This window comes from Dreissena polymorpha, chromosome 12 (assembly GCF_020536995.1).
Source record: "Dreissena polymorpha isolate Duluth1 chromosome 12, UMN_Dpol_1.0, whole genome shotgun sequence".
NCBI classification, from domain to species: Eukaryota; Metazoa; Mollusca; class Bivalvia; order Myida; family Dreissenidae; genus Dreissena; species Dreissena polymorpha.
The window spans coordinates 2,896,765-2,918,124 of record NC_068366.1 but is presented as its reverse complement, the minus strand read 5'-3'; the positions used below and the strand labels follow the sequence as shown (position 1 = coordinate 2,918,124).

At 38.5% G+C, this 21,360-nt stretch overlaps 2 protein-coding genes across 7 annotated transcripts in view; one reads left to right on the top strand and one right to left on the bottom strand.

Annotated features, from left to right (window-relative positions):
- The window catches only part of LOC127853711 (fanconi-associated nuclease 1-like), a 35,642-nt gene extending 31,854 nt beyond the window's left edge, over window positions 1–3,788 (top strand). For all 6 annotated transcript variants that reach the window (XM_052388438.1, XM_052388440.1, XM_052388442.1 and 3 more), the window contains 5 exons: window positions 214–410; window positions 1,033–1,131; window positions 1,480–1,608; window positions 1,979–2,084; window positions 3,281–3,788. In XM_052388438.1, the coding sequence (XP_052244398.1) occupies window positions 214–410; window positions 1,033–1,131; window positions 1,480–1,608; window positions 1,979–2,084; window positions 3,281–3,324 (575 nt within the window). In that variant the 3' untranslated portion in view covers window positions 3,325–3,788. The remainder of the gene's footprint in view (window positions 1–213; window positions 411–1,032; window positions 1,132–1,479; window positions 1,609–1,978; window positions 2,085–3,280) is intronic.
- Window positions 3,789–11,683: 7,895 nt separating this feature from the next.
- On the bottom strand, window positions 11,684–19,915 carry LOC127854132 (glutathione S-transferase P-like). Its single transcript, XM_052389136.1, has 7 exons — window positions 19,790–19,915; window positions 19,229–19,338; window positions 18,220–18,307; window positions 15,165–15,268; window positions 13,592–13,648; window positions 12,978–13,019; window positions 11,684–12,507 (listed from the first exon to the last, which is right to left on the bottom strand). Exons 1-7 carry the CDS (start codon window positions 19,824–19,826, stop codon window positions 12,319–12,321), a joined length of 627 nt encoding a protein of 208 aa, XP_052245096.1. The 5' UTR covers window positions 19,827–19,915; the 3' UTR covers window positions 11,684–12,318.
- Window positions 19,916–21,360: the final 1,445 nt, after the last annotated feature.

The window sequence follows — 21,360 nt, the reverse complement described above, 5'->3', positions numbered from 1 at the left end:
CAAAGTTGCAAAATGGAATAGTAACTTGGTGTAAGCTGATATGTAAGATGAATGCAGCGATGTCACACCTCCATTGAAAGAATGCTGTGAATAAATAAAGCATTACTGTATCTTTACCCATGGAACGTTTCAAAGTTTAAAGTTTCAACGGTCTCTTGTATGATAGTAGCATTGTTTCTTGTCAGAATATTGGATTGTTGTGTCTGCCTATAGGTCTGCATGCAGAGGGCTCAGTGGTGACTAACCTATTTGTGCTGCTCTTCTGGGACGTGATGTTCGTGGATGTGGCAGATGTGTTCCAGGGACCCTACCAGGGGGCTCCACTGGACCTGGCCACTCAGGACTTCTACAGGAACAGGAGTCAGGTTGTGGATGAGCGGCTAGAGTGGATCAAAGGGGCCAGCATCGAGGTATGTAACCTTGGATAAGTTTAAATGGTGCCTACGTTATGAAGTGATGCAAAAATGTAGCAGTGGTTTTAAATGGTGTTTGCATACCAATGCAGAGGTACCGGATTTGATTCTCACTCTGGAAGTGTTATCCAGATTTCCACAAAATACACAGGAATTTCCCAGAAATGGAAGCTTTTAGATTCTGTTGCCATGTAACTGAAATAAATAGTTTTAAACTAGTGCTGCTAGTAAACAACTACATTGTATCTGCTGGACGACACTGGGTAATTAGTTATGACATCTGAAGTGGTGGTGGTGGTGCTGTTGCTATGGTTGCAGCCCAGGGATTGGGAGGTCTGAAGTTCAACCATAATTGTGGAAATGTTCTCCAAATATTTTTCAAACATGCAATATACTTGTTTTCACAGGATATAGACTTAAGACTGTCACAGTATACCTAAGAGCTTTTGATGCAATCAAGGTAAAACAAATTGGCGAAAACTTAATGTGATATGCTGCAAAGGCACTAGCCCAATATGAAAATCTGGAGCAATTAAATACATTTTATTCAAGTATTGATGGTATGTTGCATTATGGTACCACATGCTGATGTGCAGCCCCCTCCCCTTTATTGTTACAGGAGCTGATTGCAGAGGTGGGAAGAGTGTGGACTGAACACAATGGCACTATGGTTGAAGGGATCACATGGGAGAAGTTCTCTGGCCCAGATACACACCAGGTAGAGTGTGACCTCTACTGATAAACACCATGTATAGTGTAACCTCTAGGGATACAAACCAGTTACAGTGTAATCTCTAAGTATTCACACCTTGTACAGTGTAACCATTAAGAGAATACATCAGGTTAAGTGTAACCTCTAGGGATTTACACCGTGTAGAGTTTAAACTCTAGGGACACACATCAGGTAGAGTTTATCCTCTATGGAAGCGAACCAGATAGAGCATGACCTCTTTGAAATGATTTTCTTTTAAATATGACCTGTAATCACTTAAAAAATGTGAAGCACGCAGACGAAATCTATTTTAGTGCTAAGCATTTGACTTTGTCTCCACCTGTCTGTTTGCAGCACCTGGTTAGCTGCATGGGTGGCCTTGTGATATCAGGTATCCTGGGACGCTATGTGAGAGACCCACGACACACCCGCAGTGGCTTCCCTGACCTCACACTGTGGAACACAGACACCAGGACCTTCAAGGTATCATTTAGAGGGCAGAAATTGGCAGACTTGACTGGTGTATCTGGCTTGGATTTAAAATCAGCTGTTCCTTTATGGATGGGAAGAACAGTATAGTTTACTACCGGTTTTCTTGTTATGTTTGTGTTTTCTAATACAGTGAGGTTAAAAGTGTTATTAACCAGAGTGTATAGTAGACTTAATTGGTGTTTCTTGTTCATTGTATGTCGAAACATTTTGAATCACCTTATAATTGTTTGTGGGTCAGTGCTTCTATTCACCCACCACTGAATCCTCTAAAAGATTCATGCTTTGGTCATTTATGTACCGGATTTGCATCATTTGATTCATATTTTGCAAACACTCTCCCACCAAACATTGTCTTCCACAGATCTGTGAGGTGAAGGGACCCAATGACCGCCTCTCCACCAAGCAGATCCTCTGGATAGACTTCCTCTTGAAACTTGGGGTGGATGCTGAGGTCTGCTACGTGAAAGGTACTCTGGTGTTGCTAGTAGATTAACGTTTCAACTTTTAAATTTTCGTAATGCAAAGAAAGCTTGAGGCTTATAGAGATTATCTCAAGTTTGTTTCCTGGGAAAAACAAGTTCTTGGTTTCTCCTAAAGATTCCAAGAATTTGAGAACATTTCTTTAGTGGGGAGATAACCCATGACCGAAACTGCGAGAGAAGGAGGCATATTTGATACCAAACTGGGATCATTATACTTGTGTTCATGTTAGCATTTTGATTGATCATTGCTGCTTGCACAACTGTCTTCCCAACCTCAATGTGTGAAGCCATGCATTAATTACTTTGCTATATTTTTGTTTACTGGTGTTGTTTGGACTTGTACAGTGAAATATTACGTATTCTGAAGAAATACTTGTAAACTAGGAACGCAGTTGTTATGTGTGGTTTGAATTGTGTGTGTCCTTTGACTTCTTGTAGAAAATGAAAACACCTCCAATGGATAATGTTCAGTTAAGGAAAATGTGCAACTTGAAAAAAAATTACTGACAAGCATTGCAATTGTGATCAACATTTTAAAACGAGAAAATAATGGTTAATACCTGTACATGGTACACTAACTGTAGCTTGATTGGTCATTGTCGGCTCAGGTACTACTTTAATGTACCCTGGGTACTCTTAAGTATACTTTTATGTACTCCGGGAACTAACACATAACTGGCAATTTTATACTGTACCCGAGTTATATTCCAGCCCAAAATATGATGTCGTAAAACGCGCTACTGAATACGAAACACAATTTTCTTTGGAAAAAAAACTTCATCGACATGTTTTTGTGAGCAGGAGTTTAGATAACATAGAAGCCATTTTACAAAATATTGACAGAAAAATGAACATAGCTAATTTGAAAAAAAAATAGCCGAGAACGACCAATTTATTGTTAGAATGCCCGGGTACATTTCAGTATATTTTCTGTACCAAGGGTACGTTTAAGTATATTTAAGAGTACCCGAGGTATATCAAAGTAGTATCCAAGCGGACAATGACCAATCAAGCCTAACTATAATGTCTGCAAACATGTTTTGATGGGTTGTCTTTTTTGTTGCTGATGCTTTATTCATGTACTTATTTTGTAGATTCTTATTTTGAGGAGTTACATGCCATTGTACAAGTGCAGTTTTGTATAGTTTGTTATTTTATTCTTATTGTTTATGTACTTGTAGCGGTTGGAGCAAAGCGACTGAAACCTGTGACTTCCATGAAATGAAGTTTTGATGTCTCCATCGTTGTATTCTACATTAATGTAATACTATATGCTGGAACCAAAGGGCATGCCACACTTTCCACATGATGCAAACATATTAGGTGCTTTTGTTAAGTTTTGTCTGTGTTTTTTACATGTGTTGAACTCTTACAAGTCTCTCCAAGACATGTTTTGATATAGTCGCATTGTACGGGTGATCATGTTGTGAAGCATTTATAACTCTGTTTACTTTTATTTCATTTTCTTTACATATTTTCTTAGCATAGAAAGGTTTATTGAAGGGAAATTCTGGCAGATGTACTTGTATTTGATCGCGATATTATTTGTATTTGGGAATCAAATGTGTTCATAGAAGTTTTATTTGATAAAAAAATATATATTATATCAGGTTGATAGTTTCTAAGTTTAAATGATACAGTGTAAATTGTATTTGTTTTCATAAACAGATAAATAAATACAAATGTGTTCTTCTGCCTTATGTCCTCAAAGCATGATGTACATCAGTAAAACAGTATTACAAAGTGTTGCATTGTTAAGTGTACTTTTGACGACATTTGCGTTTGTCCTTCGTAAACGCTTCTCTCCTAGCGCGTCCTTGTTCCGACTATGATTTATTATTGCTGTCACCACTACATCTTACTGAGAAACTTAGGAAGTGATTAACATATAACATTAAAAAATTGAAAGTCCCTGTCACTTTGCTAACGTTTTGAAGGTCCTTGACACATTGCTGAGAGCCTTCTTACAGCGATAGTTTGCATAAAAAGCTATACAATTTCAAGCTTTGGTTTACTAACGGGCTTTACAGATTAGTTCTATGGAAATTGTATTATAGATATTATATATGATTTGTGCACAAAATTGCATAATATTGCATTAAATATCTGTATTATTTTGTTAAATTATTATCAAAGCATTTTAACAGTATTTGTTTCTGTTAGCAAATTAAGGCCAAATAAGCTTATTAGTCGTACATTAGCGTCGCTTCGACCCTGAAAATGGCTTGAAATCGGGTATATATAGTCCTACGTGTCAATTCCAAAGCGATTTTTATACCTTGAAACACATTTGTGGGAATTACATGTAATATGCAACATATGAAAAAAATATGTTGAATGTATACTCTAAAAATAATAATAATAGAAACGTGTTATGCTTTTAAGTGAGATATGCTGACTTTCATCAGGCTAGATTCAATTAAAATTGAAGTTAATTCTGAACTAATATGTAATGCATCCAATTAGAGTTGCCCTTTCCCTGCTTTGGCAGCAAACATTCTGTCGTTGAGAGTTAAGAAATAAAAATTACATATCATTTCGTTTCTTAAGGCTTTATGATCAAATAAATCAACAGCTTTATAAAAATGTTGTAAAGAAACAAATTCAAATAATTAAATTCTACATTAGATGTAGTGAATGGCGCAAACTTTAGAGAGGAAACCTGTAGTTTTTCGTGGTTATGAAGTGTGACAGCAACTCACTATATGGATACAATCATAATGCAAACAAAAAATATCATGTGGTGATATATAGGCCCCGAAAACGTGCGCAATTTTATTCAACTCTTGTGCGAAACTTCAACTTTATTCGCCGGTGCTTCTATCAAGATATATGCAACAGTAGCCAAGAATTAAACTGTGGGGATCTCAAACTTCCAAATAGCCAATCATAGTTAGGTTTCAATATACTTCATGCAGTTCCAATTCTTATGTTGCTGGATTTTTGCTAAGAAGAGAATTCCTTTTAACGAAACATGCAATAAAAATGGAAGTTGTCGTCCCTGATAAGCCTTCGCGGACTGCACAGGCTCATCTGTGATGACACTTTACGTTCATGCATTTAACTCCGTTTTCCCAGAGAGAGGATCAAATATTGTCAAAGTCGATGAATTTGTAGATTTTCACCGCCCATCCATAGGTACCCGGCGCTATCAACCTCAAGATGCCGTCAGCCTCCGTCAGTAGGTACATCAAGAGGCGTCCGTTCTTGTCCAGCAGGTGCACCATGTTGCTGTTATAGTCGCAAACGATCACGGGACCATTCTTGTCGCACGCGATTCCGCGGGGATCAAAGGGCGGCAGGTAAGGCGCGGAGTATGTTACGGTCACAGTCTCTATTGCACCCCTCATACCGCTGAGCGCTTTGGTGTGTTCCGGGACAGGTGCCTATGGTTACGCTGTTTTCGAAGGAGCTTCGTAACTGTAGGTTACGTGCGCCGGTGCCTGGTCTTTTGGACTGTTGTTCAGCTGTAGTTGTCCATCGTGTGTATCTTGTCCATGATGTATTTCGAGGTCGACTCAACGGACCGTCCCGCTCTTTCCGACTCACAGGAATCTTGAAACTGACTTTATCTTTTCTGATGATAGACGAGTTCTTAGTTCTCATGTTAGCGCGTGTCGGCGTTTCGACCAGCGTAATATCTTCGTTCTTCCGGAGTGCTTCAGATTGTCGAAAACACAGAGTTCATCGTTGGTATTCACCACCACCCGGATGGGACACGGCCGTATTTTAGCTTCTTTGATTCGTCGCCGTCTTGACCCAGTTTCAAGACATGATTCTCGTGGCTAAGGTCATAGTCGAAGTACGTAGTAGTCTTGTTGACGCAGATCACCAACTTGTTATCGTTTGTCGTCGCTATACCGCGTGAGTACTCGATTTTCAACGTCATCATTCGACGCCGGAAGTTCATAATTCCTAGTTCAAGGCACAGAGACTGAGTTCTAATGCGCTGCTCGAACCTGCCGAATAGGAACACCTCGGACTTCCAGCCCCCACTACCCAGCACTTATCAACCATCGAATGACAGATGGAGTTGATGGCGTCATACGTATTCTCCTCGCTGAACGTCGCCACTTCGCTGACATATATGTAGCGGTGCGGGGCCAGGTCGGTGGACATACGCCCGACTAGGTACCGCAGACTCGTGTTCGCTGGTGTCTGGAAGTGGAGGTTATAAAGTGGAGTGAAAAAGTCGCGTATTTGTAATATGTGGCGGAAACAACTGGCGCATGGGTAATATGGGTAGGAAAACACTGGCGAGAGGAGCACATTCCCGGGGGGGGGGGGTAACTTTCCAAATTTTAGGGCAGGGGTGTCCCATTGAGACTTCCGAAATGTGACCCATATTTATACCGGAACTCTGATAAAGTAGACCCATTTTGATTCAAGATTTCAGACCCATTTGTATACGATACCGCTGTGAAAGTGGACCCATTTTAATACGTATATGAGCCTCGCTGCGGCGCAGTTTTGCCATGAGAACCATATAATTCTCTACTGTCTCCTTTAAAACGCCGCCCACTTGCTGCAACCTTGTGATGTTTGTTTCTTCGGGCCACTGGAATCATCTTAGGAAACGTCAAGTGAAGTACTGGCTAAAGTTTCACTAAAAGGCAATTTTCAGGTGTTTTCCGAAAATGTTGGGAAGATGTCACATAGATTGAGAACGCGATCCATGGGTTTAAACGTTGTGGACTGTTCCCATTAAGTCCCGAAAATGTTGACCAGTCAAAATTGCATCCATCTGAGGTAATGTTCCCGCCACTGTCTCGTCCATTAGCGACACCGTTGCCATTAGTTAATCAGCAGGAATCACCGAACGCGGCGATTGCGACTCAAACGCAGCTATAGCCTCCCCAATCGTTATATCAGAGAAAACGAATGGCAGCGATACAGACGGCGTGGCGATGTCCTGCACCACGAAGCTTATCGACCAACCTGACACTTTACGCACATGCATTATATTGTCCGATCGTCATAAAACTGGGTTAAAAGATTTTTCTTAATAATATCTTGGCCGAGTTTGAAACTGGGTCACGTTGGATAAAGAAACTAAATCACTTGGTAACTATTATATTCACTTCATCATTCGAATCGGAAATTCGTTGAATACTCTTGTCTGTAACTCCCGAGTACAACAGATAAATAAGATTGGTTTTCTGGAAGTCATTTCTAATATGCTTCCAGTACAGTTCCAATATTACGTGATATTGCAACTTTTAACCTTTATACCATTCAACTTAAGATCCATAAAAAACTTCCAAATACTATGACGCTATTTAAAAACTTGCAACAACCAAAAGCGCCATATGAACGTAAATTTCAATAGACAACCCTTAAACAAGTAATTTTGTGTAAAGAGAAAAGTTAAAATACAAACATTCTGCAGCGTTTAGCATCTAAGAATCGTTTCACGGATAATCTCGAGTCAGGATGAGATTTATTCGGTTTGCGTTAATTTGCATAATTTGGAGAGCACTTGCCTGAGCTTTCTATAATTTCTACGAGCTATTATAAAGATAACAGGCAAGTTCAAAAACAAAGAACAAACCCATTCTTTCCTTGACACAGTTCCTTTCAGTTATGTATTGCCCCACATTCACTTTCATTTTTGCACGCTCTCTTTTCCTGTTTTTCTTGTTGAATAGCTAAAGCAGGACGTCCTCACTTCATCTCCGCTATAGTCCTGTACTTGGAATGTGGACCCGTTTGCAAAATGTAGTTGGGGGCGTTTCTCAGCGGAATTGAGTTTATGGGATTGTAGACATGTAAAAAAACCGAGGTGCTTGTCTGGCATCATGCCACGTTTTTGCTATTATCGATTCAAAGATGGCCGCCATTGACATAATACAATTTCTACTTTGATTTACCGTAACAACAATATACATTTATAATAAATATATATACTGACTAAATAGTGTGAAGGATACATTTATGTTATCAATGTATATTTTCAAAGTCAGAATAACCTTGAAACGGCATGTACACTGTCATTTTGTCATTTTACCGCTCAGTCCTTTGATTCTTTGATTCGTTGATTTGCTGAATTGACAGCTTCAATTTTACTAAAATGTAATGCTTATTTATGCAGTTTTAAAGTGTCAAGTGTTTATTTGCATATGGCATTTGTATTAAAATCTTTAAAAACATGCAATATAACCACTCTTCTTTATAGATAATCATTTACTTTTATGCTTATTAGTGCATTTTGATTGCAAATTGATCAGATCATTTTATTTACAAAAGCAAGAAACACACGGTATTGCGTAATGCGGGTCTGTTTACCACAACATGCTGGCTACTATTTTGATAAACTTTGGTTTATTTAGTTTGTTCCCATGTTTGATTAATTGGCTTTGGTAATGGAGTTCACACATCCTGAGCTTTATCGGCGCTTTACCATTGGCCAATGGGTTGTTCGAGACCGCCCAGGCTGGTTTTGCAGTGTTGCAGGTGATATGAAGGTTGAGCAGACTATTCAGAGAGTATCAATGGGAGGTCACTATGTTGTAGGAGAGACACGCAATGCTGATGCAGTAGCAGAATTTGACCTTTTGTTCCACGAGATAGGGTCCATCACCAGCCTCCTCAATCTTCTAACCACCAACAAGCCGATGGATCACACATAATGTAATCTTCAGCATTCGCTGAGCGCCACTCATCGTCACTCGTTCAACCACAATGCAGAAATGATGTTTGACTATGTGCTCGAACGTCAGAACCAATACACAGTGACGGTCAGTGTTCCTGTTCCACTACACAATTTACTGACAAAACTGGCTGTTGACAAAGGGGTTGCTGTACGGCTTCTCAAATGTATTGAAAATGGTGAACGTGTTTACTGCGCATACAAGCAGGAGAGAATAGTTGAGAAAGCCAAAACAATTAGTGCCACCATTTCAAAGAGTAAGCTTCCCAAGTTCACTGACCATCCTAAACAGTCATTATTGATATCAAAAGCTATTCTTAAGGAACGGTCATCCAAAGATATGGCAGATGCACATAGGAGCATGGACATTGCAAAGGAATGAGGCATGTCCCTCAAGCAGATATTATCTCGTGATTTTATTTATTCATCTCCATTATTTGATGGTGACTTCCCAGCCCATGTTAATAATTCTAATTTTAGGGGGGAAATTGAATCTAGACTGGACATCAGTAAATGGAGTCGGGAATCTCTTCTTCCCACTCATGTCATCTTGGACCTCATGTCTAAGATGCGACATATGCCACTTGCACAATTTGCCACTCTGGGTGGTGCAATCAATGCTGTCATCAACTCAGCGTCAAGCATATGTGAGGGGCCAGAGGACATTAATCTTGTACTAGACTCATATGTTGAAATGTCTTTAAAGGAAGGTGAACGGTTGCGGTGCGGAGACGAAGCAACAGGTATTGCAATTATTGACATGAACAGAGACACACCAATCCCACAACAACTTAATAAATTCTGGGCATCCGAGGAAAATAAGTGTAATATTCTACTATTGGTAAGGGATATAGTGTGCAATGACGTCTGTGCCAACGCTATCATGGCAAGTTCAGTTGTCTCTGACAATGAAGCTCTTCCAGCAATTAAGTTTGGTAATGAAGTCATTCCTGAACTGTTAAACTGGATTGAGGAGGCCGATGCCAGGGTAGTGGCTCATGTTTAGTGGGCTGCTCGCCTCAAACAGTGTCAAAGAGGTGCTGTGATGTCAAATGACACCGACAGCTTTGCATTATTGCTTCACTTCACTCCATATTTTCAGAAACTCTGTATGAAAGAAACATGGCAGCAGTATGGTACTGGTGAGAATCGTCGAATGCTTCCGCTGCATCAGGCAATTTCTCTGCTTGGGACACCGCTGGCAAAGACAATGATAAAGGCTCACATATTGACTGGCGACGACTGCATGAGTAAAGTGGGAACCAAGAATGCTGCTGTGACCTCTGACCCGGTACAGTTTTTTAATTAATTTTGGAGAGACAGATAAATTGTCAGAGCAGGATGAAGCATTAGCAGAAAAGTATCTGGTACGCGTTTGGGCAGGAGCCAGATCGACGACAACTGCGGAAACATTTGACCATGACTAGAGAACTATACCAGTGCTAGTGCTGGACTTGATTGCCTACCTCCTTCAAGCAGTGTAATCAAAGGACATATTCGTAGAGGAGCCTTTCTAATACATAGGGCATGTAAACTGTTTATAAATATTGATGGTCCCGAGACACAGCTGGCACCAGTTTCACATGGTGGATGGGAGGAGCACCTTGGCATGCTGTTGCCCACAAAGTGGATGAAGCCTTTACCACCGATCTTGCTGATATTGTGCAAGTGTACAGGAAAGTGCAATACTCGACGTTGTCCATGCCGTGCTGCTGGGGTGCTTTGCATCACATTTTGTCATGGTTAATTGGCAATTCACCTTGTGGAAACCTGACTTGAAATGACTAACTTTGGAACTGTATGTAATCTATGTGAAACAAAGTATTTTTAAACCTATATAAATGAGAATGATTTCATGTTGATGAGTTGTGTGAGTTTTTGCTATAATGCCATATGGAATAAGGTGTAAGCCCGTTAGCCTGTCTCTAGGACTGAGGATGACTCAGTGATTACCCAACCAACACTTGACATTCGTTCAAAGTATTCCCGACATCAAATAGATGTTACGTCGGTTTGACTTTGAGCCAACGTTGAACAAATATCACGGGTTTGCTTGGTAAGGGGTTTGGTCTATGCTCACATTTTCATACCGTCTGCATTTGCGTTTGAGTCCCGCTCACTGTCGTATTTTTCCACCGAATGTGATAATTTTCTGTGAGTACAACATGCTTAAATTATCTAAATGAGCCAATATTACGTAAAACGTGCACAACAATATTGTTATTTAATTAATTACGTCAAAATGTGTCACATTAAAATCTATACACTGGCTTTAACTGTCCAAGGTCAACTCAAGGTCGTTGATGTATCATGTGACCTTGTACTGGGCCTTTCCGGATCAATTACCCTCCATATTTAACAAGACCTCTAATAACTGAGTTCTTACAAAAACAATACATAATTTAGAGGTAAAAACATTTGATTTTACTCCAAAAGGCAATACTTTTTTCTTTTTCATTATGGCCGTCGGCGGCCATATTAGATTTTGGTATTTTGAGGCTCCTGGCAGTGTGACGGACAATCACCTCGGTGATTTATCATGTATAAGGACTAATTAACTCACATCAAGTGAGAAAATCTCCCAACCCAATTTTGCAAACGGGACTTCAGACCTAGTCCTGCACTACTAATTAATAACATAATGATTATTCATGAGAACCACATCATGCTTCCGCCTTCCGACGCTGCCCGAAGCCAATCTCGCGTTAGCTCGTAAATGTTCGGATATCGTCGCGGTAAATTCAAATGGGATATACTGTCCCAGAAAAAATGAAAACGAGCAGTTTGTATCTCGTTAAATCAATGTTACCAGACCAACTCTATGGTTGAAATTCTGACTATTTATATAAGTAACACTGTTGTTGTTGTGTTTTTTTTGTGTTTTTTTTTTTTTTGGGGGGGGGGGGGGTAACTTTATTTTACAAAGTATAATATGTACTCGTTGATTTTGATTGTTTATGGATCTTTAATAAATCATACGTGGCATTTGAAATTAAAAACGGTCGGTTAGTAGTTGTGTGTCGATAAACAAAACTCAACTTGAACTTGAAATTTGGAGATGGAGAGACAGCTTTTGATAAAACGCACCACTTGGCTGATTCTCTACGTGACTAAACTAAAAGCGGATAAAATGCAAGTGTTAAGAACTCCGGACATTCAGTGTTCGGGCCATGGACTTTAACTGTTTGTATTGGTGATGTCTATAATGTAAACACGATGGGGCCATCAGTTTTTTTGTTTTTTTTTCAGACACAATTCGTTTAATAATATTTACTATTTTTACTTAAAGTTATTATGAACTATGATTATGTCAACATTTTGTGTAAAATCTAATATGAATTCCACAACATTTTGCTAACCAGTGGGCGGAGTCTAAACTTCGCAGGTGCGCGTGCGTCAACTCGTCTATAGATAGATGGTGATGCCACCAAAGTAACACGACATGGCATTAGTGTGTACTGCTTGCTGTTCGATGTAACGAGGCCGACCATATGTGTGACTAAACTAAAAGCGAATCAAGCGTTTGGGACTCCCGTCTGTTATTTGTCAGAACATGGGCGTCAACTGTGTTTACTGCTTGCCGTTGAAGTTGATAGGTCGCGTTTTGAAGCCCTCGCTCTTCCGGTACGCCTGAATGTGGGGCCGGGCCAGGACGCGGGCGTGGTACGCCGTAAGAGATGGGAACTGGGCCAGGCAGCCCGGGGACAGCACCTCGTGGATATCCAGCAGGTCACACAGGTTGTAGTCCGCGAACGAGATCTGTAATTTACGTCAGAAAATCAAATCTTCCGTTACCAAACAGTCTCAGCGCATTTCCATTAATATCCCTTTCATATGGCGCTATCCAATGGAATGTGTGTAATGGTTGAATTTAAATTTAACTTTTTTTCAACGTTAAAAGCACTGACCATCTGAAATCAGAACTCAACATTAATTTAAATGAAGTATGAGTCGTAGTTTTTGCAATTAATACTAAAAAACTTTTTTTAGAAGCATTATATCAGGAAACATAGTGAATAAGTGTTGTAAAATGGCTCCGAACCGTTAGACTGCGTCGTGAAGTATAAGCTCAAAAATTCCCCTGTAATACCCACCCTTGTATATCCTGGGCTATGTACGATTAATGCAAGTGTAAAAGACATGTTCAAACTTTTGTTTCTTTAATTTTAACAAATTTATGCCCACATACTCATCCTGAGGAAGTTAAGTAACATGACGTCGATCCATACCTTTTTGCCGATGTATTCATTTCCCCATGACTTCAGAAATTTCTGAAAACAAAACGAAGAAGATGACTTAACATGTATTGTCAATACCTGGCAATTTAAAAAAGCTGTGTGGACGTGTGGATGCAATGATTGCCATTAAAATAAATAAAATAAAAATTATTTAAAAAAAATTGTTTAAGTGAGAAATAAGAATAATAATAAGAACTGTCTTTCAACAATATGCAAATAATAATATCACAACGTGAAGCAGTATGCCCTGTGTTTTTTGCTTTAACAATAAGGCATGCACTTCTTTTTTATGTTAAGCGTCAGCGCAATTTAACGACGCCTTCACACCTGGAAGGAGAAACAAACCGATACACTATTCGAGATAATTGAACAAACTGAATTAAACAAATGTTTAATATGCAAAAGTTGTACAAATATTATGAGCCTCATTATGAGAACATTAGTCTTAATACATATGCGTAAAGTGTCGTCCCAGAATAGCCTGTGCAGTCCGTATTGGCTAATCAGGGACAGTACTTCCGCCTAAACTGGAGTTTAGTTTAGAAGAGACTTCAATTTGAACAAAAAGCCCATACAAGCGGACAGTGTACTCTTTGATTACTTACTTCGACCGGGGCGAACTTGGTAGGAATAGATTTAATGTACTCGTCTTTGCCGTTGTCCTAGGGAAGAATATGCATGTAAATATATACATATATATATTCTATGTAGTGTTAATTATCATTCCCGTTGTACAGACAACATGATGGTCGGAAATGCATAACAAAAAATAATTGACATCTCAAACAAAATTTGATGGGAATTATTTTAGATATTGTACAGTAGCGTTAAATTGTGTAACTGAAATACAATTCAATTTAAATAAATTAACATTTTCCAAAAAATTTGTCGTGGAAAATGATGTATGTTTTTTTATACAAATCAGCAAAAAACAGTGCTAACTAAGAACACTTGGCAAAAATATGAGCCTCGCTCTGTGAATAGGGTTTAATGCATGTCGTCGCAGATTAGCCTGTGTAGTAGACACGGGCTAATCAAAGACGACTCTCTCCGCTTTAATGATATATTTTGTTTGAAGAAAGTCTCTTTTTAGCAAAATTCCAGTTTACGCGGAAGGTATCGTCCCTGTTTAGCCTGTGTAGACTGCACAGACTAATTTGGGACGACACTTTAAGCACATGCATTTAGCCCCATTTTCACCGAGCGAGACTCAATTATGTGTTCGTCTATGAACAATCATCAATCGAATCATGTAATAATAAAGCGTTTGTTAAGTTTTTCGTCGTTATTTGGCAAAGTATGTGTAATAAATAGCGTTAAAATACTTTTCAAGGGGCCTTTTCACAGACTTTGGCATGTATTGAAGTTTGTCATTAAATGCTTTATATTGATAAATGTAAACATTGGATCTAAAGAGCTCCAGTCAAAAAAAAATACAAGAATTAAACAAGAATTAAACAATTAAAGAAAGAAAAAAAAGTAACCCTCAACTGGGTTCGAACCACTGATCCCTGAAGTAAAAGTCTATCGCTTAGACCACTCGGCCATCCGAGCTCATACAATGAGTGATGTATTCTATACTTTATATAAGCAATCCTCGTAGTATCCTAAAATATAACGAAAACAACAGAACTCTCCAAATTATGCAATCGTTTCGCGTTGCAACGATTTTATAATTTTCAGGTTTTTAAATCGTAAAAAAGATGCATATAATGGATATTTTAGAGCATGGTTAATGTTGAGTATTACTGTTTCCGCACAGATATCATAACAACAGAGACAATTTGCGAATCTGAAACATTTGTTGTTTAAATTTTGTCAATTTACCAAAACGTTAAAAGGCCCCTTTAAACTTCACAATACTGAATGGTCGAGTAGTAGCTATATGGGGTTTGCGTTCAATAGTCTTGGGCACTTATCCTGGTAAGAGCTTCGAAGTTTTTGTTTGTTTGTATATTTTATTTATCTTAGACTGTTTCAAATATTACAATTTTGTAAGTAAGCACATTTAAGGACATTTTTTGCCGAAATTTGAACATCTTTTAATACGTCCCTTTATCTTTCTGTTATCAGTCGTCCAACTTTAAGTCAACGCCATAGTAGAGTAGTTTGTATTAAATAAACGTTTGATGAAAAAATTCACATTGCTGTGAATGTATTAACATCCCATATACGTACATAGTTGTGGTAGATCATGCGGCTGTACTCTGACCGGATGTCCTCTACGTGGTCGGTCAGCATGTCCATCCGGTACTGCTCCAGGGGTCCGTCACCGTATAGATCTGAAACAGGGGACAGCGTACAGAAACATTCGTAGTTACAGTGACATATACGTCTGAAACAGAGGACAGCGTACAGAAACATTCGTAATTAAAGTGACGTATAGGTTTGAAACAGAGGACAGAGTACATAAACATTCGTAGTTACAGTGACATATAGGTCTGAAACAGGGGACCAGCGTACATAAACATTCGTAGTTACATTGACATATAGGTCTGAAACAGGGGACAAGCGTACATAAACTTTCGTAGTACCAGTGATATATAGGTCTGAAACAGGGGACAGAGTACATAAACATTCGAAGTTACAGTGACATAAAGGTCTGAAACAGGGGACAGATTACAGAAACATTTGTAGTTACAGTCACATATAGGTCTGAAACAGGGGACAGAGTACATAAACATTCGTAGTTACAGTGATATATAGGTCTGAAACAGGGGACCAGCGTTCATAAACATTCGCAGTTACAGTGACATATAGGTCTGAAACAGGGGACCAGCGTACATTAACATTCGTAGTTACAGTGACATATAGGTCTGAAACAGGGGACCAGCGTACAGAAACATTCGTAGTTACAGTGATATATAGGTCTGAAACAGGGACAGCGTACAGAAACATTCGTAGTTACAGTGACATATAGGTCTACAACAGGGGCCAGAGTCAGAAACATCGTAGTTACAGTGACATATAAGTCTGAAACAGGGGACCAGCGTACATAAACATTCGTTGTGTCACGTTATGGTAGGAATTTGTAGGTGGACTATTTTGGGATTACTTTATGTATGAAATATTGAAAATTTTATCGATGGGTAGTAAACATGACAGTCACAAAAGTGCAGTCACAAAATGAACAGAGTATAAGATCAAATATCGTATATAGATAGGTTGTGTGTTTAACAACGCTCTTATCTAATAATGGCTTCGACGCTGTTAACATAAAGGATTTAGGCGGTGGTGTTTGTTTGCCTTAGTTACACACGATATTTGTACAGAAACAATACTATTCGATGCATGTAAAAGCTTGAACGCTCTGTTCCCGAATGTAACCCAACCAACCAGAACTAAGCACGTATAGAACACTGACCAATGGAATTCATATCTGAGTTTCACGGGGCAAATTTTGTAGGAAAATAATCAGTTAGCATTTAGATCTAGAGGTGAACAGTTGGAAAAAGACACAATCATGTAGCAATCACAACGTATTTGTATAATTGAAAATATTATTTATGTCAGACTTTAAATTGGACTAGAAACTGATATATGGTATTGTTGAATATTTTTATCCGACATTATGCAGATAAATTGACATTAATAGAGAGGGACGGACTTGCCCCATGCGCAACACGGGAAAATGGTAGTTAATGCAAATCTCGTCATCATGGCAATACGCGCATGACGAGATATTGAATGATAGGCTACACACCAGTAATTTAAGAGTAATGTACATTGCTAGTAACTATGTGTCGTCCATGAACTATGAACGATTACGTGACAGTAGTTACAGTGACATATAAGTCTGAAACAGGGGACCAGCGTTCATAATCATTCGTAGTTACAGTGACATATAGGTCTACAGCAGGGGCCAGAGTACAGAAACATTCGTAGACACAGTGACACAAAGGTCTGAAACATTAGCCAGCATACAGAAACACTCGTAGTTACAGTGACATATAGGTTTGCATAAGGGGCCGTTGTAAAGATTCATTTGTAGTTACAGTTACATACATGATTTTTTTCCAGTCTTGACAATTGACTCACCAACAATGCGAAAAAAAAGCTATACTAATTTTTGGATGTTTTTGTACGACTACATACTTGGAATATTTCCAAAACGTTATACAAACGAATGATCTTGCATCAAGATTTACATACCTACGTATTTTTTACATTAATTTATTTATCCAGAATCGTGTTGACTTTTTGTCGGCAACTAAATACAACTTTAATATATTGTTTATACTAAAACATAGAACCTTTGTTACAATGTTAAATGAGTAGATAGGTAGATTCAAAATCATTTAGGAAACGACTGTCATAAAACAACTCAAACTCCAGCCGCATAAAATTCGGCGATTGCCTGCAACCGATTTTTAGATAAAAAATGTACGCAAGAAAGTAAAATAACGAGACCCGCGAATCTTATGAGCTCGAGATTAAAACGTCCTGGAGCCAAAACACACAACTTGGTCTACAACTACATCAGTGTTAAATCTCACAGTTAGACTCAGTTTAAGCAGGGGGCGTGCGTATACGGGAGCTGACTGAGTGAGGTTAGATGGTACTGGCTTACAAAATGTCGTTTTTGTGATTTTCGCCAAGGAGTAGCGTGTGTTTTCAACCGGTAAACCACTTGATATTTATTCTTTTTTTAAATGAATACGCCCTTTCGGCTATACGGTGTTTGAGTTCCCTCATTTTTTGCAAAATATGTAAAACATTGTTATAGAAGGCATACTCTATATCCGCGTCATGAATATTCATGAATATTCAAGATCGTGAATGGATAATCATTAATTGAAATACATAATAACGGTTTTAAAACGGGTTTTATCGATAATGTTATTCTTATGCGTGTTACAATATCAATGTTTTAATTAGTCGCTGTTGTTTTATGAGCGATTCATTTGTTTAGTGATTGGTGTAAGATTTTGCTGTCAAAGGTCTTGGGTTCGAATCCCGATGTTTGCAACATTGGTAATCCATTTTCTTTATTATAATTGCTTGAGAGTAGCCTATCCTTATATTATTCTTTCGTTAAAATCTACATGTAGCTCATGACATATTCCACGAAATCTGTCAACTAGTTCCTTTATTATTATTTTTTAACTTTTAACATGCTTGTAAAATATGATTTCAAACATATATTGGTAAAATATTCTGGATAGAAAGTAAAACTAAGCTACACATTTTTGCAATTACGGGAACAAAAGTACCCCCAACAATAGCTGCGTACCGTACTTCCGGCCCAGGTATCTCAGTATGGCGTTCGACTGCACTAGCTCCTGGTCCCCGTGCTTCACCATCGGGGCCTGGCCGAACGGCTGAAATAACACGAAAAACAGGGAATTAGTATAACGGCTGAAATAACACGAGAAACAGAGAACCAGTGTAATGGCTGCACTAGCACAATAAACAGGGAACCAGTGTGAGCATCAACCGGAAATCATGCTGGAGAAAACAAAACGATGTGATATATGATAACCAAAAAATTTCATCTCGTATAATTTACTTTTAAAGATGGCATATACATGCAGACAGGCCAACTACATAATATACATGCAAAACATGGACTGCACGTAGCAGCTGTATACTTGGTTATAAAACACGTGTGTGAATTCAATGATGTACTTGAACACATGGCCACTCTAACGTAGCTGTACTTTGTTCACTTCCAATGAAATCCAAGACTTTCTTTAATCAACCCGAACCGATCCGAGAACTGTCATTAAACCACCCAGAGCCTGTCCCTTAATAACACTAAGGTTGTCCTTAATTCACTCCGAGCCTTCCATTAGCAACATTGAGATTTACATTAATCACTCTGAAGTGGTATGTGACCGACTTCAAGCATGTCCGTTATCATATCCGAAACTGTCCATTAATAACTCCTAATTGTCCCTTAATTACTACGAGACTTCACTCATCAACTCCGAGATTTGCCCCTACTAAGTCCGAGCCTTCCCCTTTAAAAAATCAAAGACTTTGCCTTACCATCTTGTGTTTCCTATGACTGACCCTAACCAACTCAATGGCTGCCCCTTACAAACTTAAATACTGCCCCTTACCAACAGAAGGACTGACCCTTACCACGTCAAGTACTGCCCCTTACCAACTCGAGGACTTCCCCTTACCAACTCGGAGCCTTCCCCTTTACAAACTCAAAGACTGTCCCTTGCCATATTGTGTTCTGTCCCTTACCATCTTGTGTTCTGTCCCTTACCATCTCGTGTTCTGTCCCTTACCATCTTGTGTTTCCACTGCTGCTGCCACACCTCCACAGAGGGCGCCACGTTGATCTCCTCGTACGACGCGCCAACGTCTGCCCACAACATCCGGATAGCCTCGCCGCGACCTACATGTAAACAAAGACATAATCCGGATAGCCTCGCCGCGACCTGCATGTACACCAGTATTAAACAATGACAACATCCGGATAGCCTCGCCGCGACCTACATGTAAACAAAGACATAATCCGGATAGCCTCGCCGCGACCTACATGTACACCAGTATTAAACAATGACAGCATCCGGATAGCCTCGCCGCAACCTGCGTGAGGACCAGTATTAAACAAAGACTTCAGAACTCCAAATCGTTGTTTATTAACCAAAAAGATGGTCAGCTACATTATTATTTTTTAATTAAAATGATAATTTTATTGTGATGCTATCAAAATCGAGACCGCTTCTTCTGTTTGCTTTTCTATGTTGATAGTCCTAGTTTGTTCGACGTTGTTTGTATACATGTAACTATCAGCGAGTATAATGTTAGAATAATTTATTAATTGAACATCATTCACAACTCACCTCGAACTGGGAAATAATAAAAAGTGTATTCCGTCATTTCACAGGCACCCTTGAATGGTATGTGATTCACTACATGCAAATCAATCAACTGTATGCAATTGTTCAAGCGTCCTGGACTACTGTAGAAGTCAGATTGTAGAACACTGGGTCTGATAACGGGGTGGCCCTATTGATAACATACCCCATGTCAATCTGCACGGAGCAGTGACTTCCCCTCAGAGAAATGATAAGTTCACACGTGCATTTTGTTTGTTTTAATTTTGTTTGTTTGAATTTTGTTTGTTTGAATTTTGTTTGGCGTAATCAGCAGTATTTCAGTCATATCACAGCGATTAGAACGTACAGACAGTTATGTTGTAAGTAACCCTTTCACTAACTGACAACATCCTTAATTTTATCACAGTGTATTTTATAAACGTATTGAAAGCAACGAGAGTATTGTGATTGCGTTTATTGCAAATAAGCAGGTAAACGCATACTAACTTTTAGAAATGTCATGATTAAATTATATATATAATATATATATATTTGTTTTTTTTTATTGCTGAAGTACACGCTGGTCATTCAGATACTTCGATATAGCGATGGCACTTCGATAACAGAGAAAAAAAGCTGCGCGCGAGAGGTGAGTTCTTCATTTTGCTTGCATTTATGTTCTGTTCATTTGGGGTTTTCAGCCACGGAACATCGTGTGATAGATAGATGGAATAGCACTTCGTATTGCGAATTTTTTAAATAAAAGGACAGTGTAATAGGCAAACATCAAATGTATATGTGAATTATGCTAATATTCTATATGTTATAAAGCAGTTTATTATTTAGACCGTTAGGAATTATAGTTTTTAATTTATGTATCCAAAATGTTTCTTTACATAAACGGTCTAGATTGTTTTCAACAACATCAAAAGGTACAAAAGAGAAATCAGATAAATGCAATCATTTTGAGTAGATCCAAAATGTGTAGCAACATGTAAAATATTATTTATTTAACCGTTTTTTATATTAAATCTATGGCTTTTCATTCTGTTGGATACATTTTGATTAGTTTGCCCGACATATTGTTTACAGCAATTTTTACATGTTATTAGATATATAACATTACGTGAAGTACACTCAACATCATAGCGTAAATCATAGGGTAAACCAGAAACACTACTCTTGAATTTTGAACATATGTTAATATTATTGCAGTGTGTGCATCTTCGTCGGTTACATTTACCAGATAAATGTATTTGAGTATTGTTATAAGACACTGAACATTTCACAAGACTGTTACTTAAATTCTTAGGTCGTTTATAGAATAAAAAAATGAATAATTAATAAACAAAAGTAACATGTTGTACTGATTATTTTATTGTATTGCGATGAAAGAAATTCGCGAAAAAACGGTGGCTTTCGTGGAGCAAAAACGAGAAAATCAACATGTACAAATTTAAACACACACACACACACCCACAGAAATAAATCAAGAACTTGTTAACAATTTGAATTAATAGATAGATAAGTCTTTTTTTATTTAACACACGTTACATTTTTAGTTTACTAACGTATTTGAGGAAATTCACATGCTG

Bases quoted from the DNA above. Each gene is read 5' to 3' on its own strand.
- LOC127854132 (XM_052389136.1), bottom strand. From the start codon at position 19,826: ATGACGGAATACACTTTTTATTATTTCCCAGTTCGAG. The intron at 15,269-18,219 runs GTACGCAGCTAT...CCCCTGTTTCAG, and splicing joins ATACCTGGGCCGGAAGTACG to ATCTATACGGTGACGGACCC. The intron at 13,020-13,591 runs GTAAGTAATCAA...TTTTGTTTTCAG, and splicing joins CCAAGTTCGCCCCGGTCGAA to AAATTTCTGAAGTCATGGGG.